A 1,691-nucleotide genomic window follows, 5' to 3' on the forward strand; every position below is an offset into this window, starting at 1 on the left:
AGCCATCAGGTGTGCAAGTAAGACCCCGCCCACGCCTGACGCACATGTCCAGGGAGCGAACACCTGGAGGCTCCGCCTTTAATCTGCTCTGTTTGTGTTTGAGGGAGCTGTCGTCCACCTTCAGTCGCCTGACTCAGAGGGTGGAGCTGAGTGACGCTGAGCTGGAGGGAAACATCCGTCAGCTGAGCTTCAGGATCCAGAGACTGGAGAACATCCAGAGGCGTTCCAAGGCCTTCAGGTCAGAGCTCCGAGCCGCTCGTGGTTTGGAGAGTTCACAGGAACTCCCGCTCAGAAACAAACTTCAGTGCACGAGATGCAAAAGTTAAATTCAGGGATTGCACATCAGATCTTTGGCGTTTTCTGGACAGTCAGCGTGCAGAGATCCCAGAAGTCCCAGTTTGGGAATCATGAATCTGGTTTTCCAACGTTTGGCAGCTTTGGGTCAAAATAAGGTTTAAAAATCGTTTTTCTGTGCAGCGTTTACTTACAATATTCCAGCGTCCATAAACACACCCCACGCACTTCCAGGTCCTGTTAGCATCTCAGCAGAAGCTGCATGTCTTAAAATCTTGTTTTCGTTTGTTCAGGAACAGAGCCACCGAGCTGGAGACTCAGCTGGAGGTCTTTTCGGTTCAGTACCTGCAGGAAAACTAAAGAAGAAGAACTGCTGCTGTGGTGAAGCTCCTGGCCAATCAGAAGCTGGTGGAGAGTCCTGAGGTATTGCTCGTCGCCCAGCGTTAACACCGACAGTCGCATAAATCCCAGACAGCTCCCTGCTCAGGTGACCTTCATCACCAACCAACACAAACCAATAGAGGACAGCTTACCACTGAGGGCTGAACAGGAAGCAGCAGGAGACCCTGAGTCGACGCTTTTGCTTTAGAATCAAGGGTCAAAGTTCGTCTGTAGGCTCGTACAGTCTGGCCTTCATGAGCAGCTGATGAGCTCCTGAATCTTTGGCTCCACCTTCAGGCCATTTGGGTCTCCTGAGGTGGTGAGTGGATGCTCCGCCTTCGCCGCGACCACAAACAGCTGAACCTCAGCAGCTTATCTCACACCAGCTTCTAATATCTCATCATGTGACTGTGATTAGACGTATTGATCAGTGATAGAATCCATAAATCTGTGCATTATTGCTCCGACGTGTGATGTGTTTCAGAGCTCCACCTGGCAGGAAGTCAACCTTCTAGTGAAAAATCAAGAAAATAAAAGCATTGAATGTTCTATGGCTTCATTTTTTCCTCTCTTTAATGGCCCTGGTGTACTCAACACTGTTTCACTGCTGAACGCAATTAAATACTCAGCTCACCCCTCAGTGCAGCACATTCAATTACCTCCACCCGTCCCCATCAGGGTTACACAGACAGGTGGAGGTGGGAGTGCTGCAAAGAGCAGGTCAGGCCTCAGATACAGCCTTAAGCAGTTTAAAAGAAGTGTCCTGAGTAAGATTTACCAGTTTAAAGATCAGCCGAGATGAGCTGAGCCGATCTTGTTTGTGAATGTTTGAGTGCTGACCTGGTTTTCTTCAGGTTTACTGACCTGAGACTGGAGTGGTTCACACAGTTTTATAGTGGGAGTTCTGGTCAGGAAATCTTCCTGGATTTTTGGGTGTTGTTGGGATCAAATGAGCTCAGTCACCAAACCACTCAAAGGCCCTTGTCCTCGTCATGGCGCCCTTCTTCTTAACACAT

The 1,691-nt window shown here is 49.1% G+C and overlaps 1 protein-coding gene across 4 annotated transcripts in view; it reads left to right on the forward strand.

Moving 5' to 3' along the window:
* Positions 1 to 1,224, forward strand: part of mfn1a (mitofusin 1a) — a 14,095-nt gene extending 12,871 nt beyond the window's left edge. For all 4 annotated transcript variants that reach the window (XM_026149185.1, XM_026149186.1, XM_026149187.1 and 1 more), the window contains 3 exons: positions 1 to 17; positions 104 to 238; positions 588 to 1,224. The exon at positions 1 to 17 is cut by the window's left edge and continues 180 nt beyond it. In XM_026149185.1, the coding sequence (XP_026004970.1) occupies positions 1 to 17; positions 104 to 238; positions 588 to 654 (219 nt within the window). In that variant the 3' untranslated portion in view covers positions 655 to 1,224. The remainder of the gene's footprint in view (positions 18 to 103; positions 239 to 587) is intronic.
* Positions 1,225 to 1,691: the final 467 nt, after the last annotated feature.

Source organism: Astatotilapia calliptera, chromosome 18 (genome assembly GCF_900246225.1).
Source record: "Astatotilapia calliptera chromosome 18, fAstCal1.2, whole genome shotgun sequence".
Classification (NCBI taxonomy): Eukaryota; Metazoa; Chordata; class Actinopteri; order Cichliformes; family Cichlidae; genus Astatotilapia; species Astatotilapia calliptera.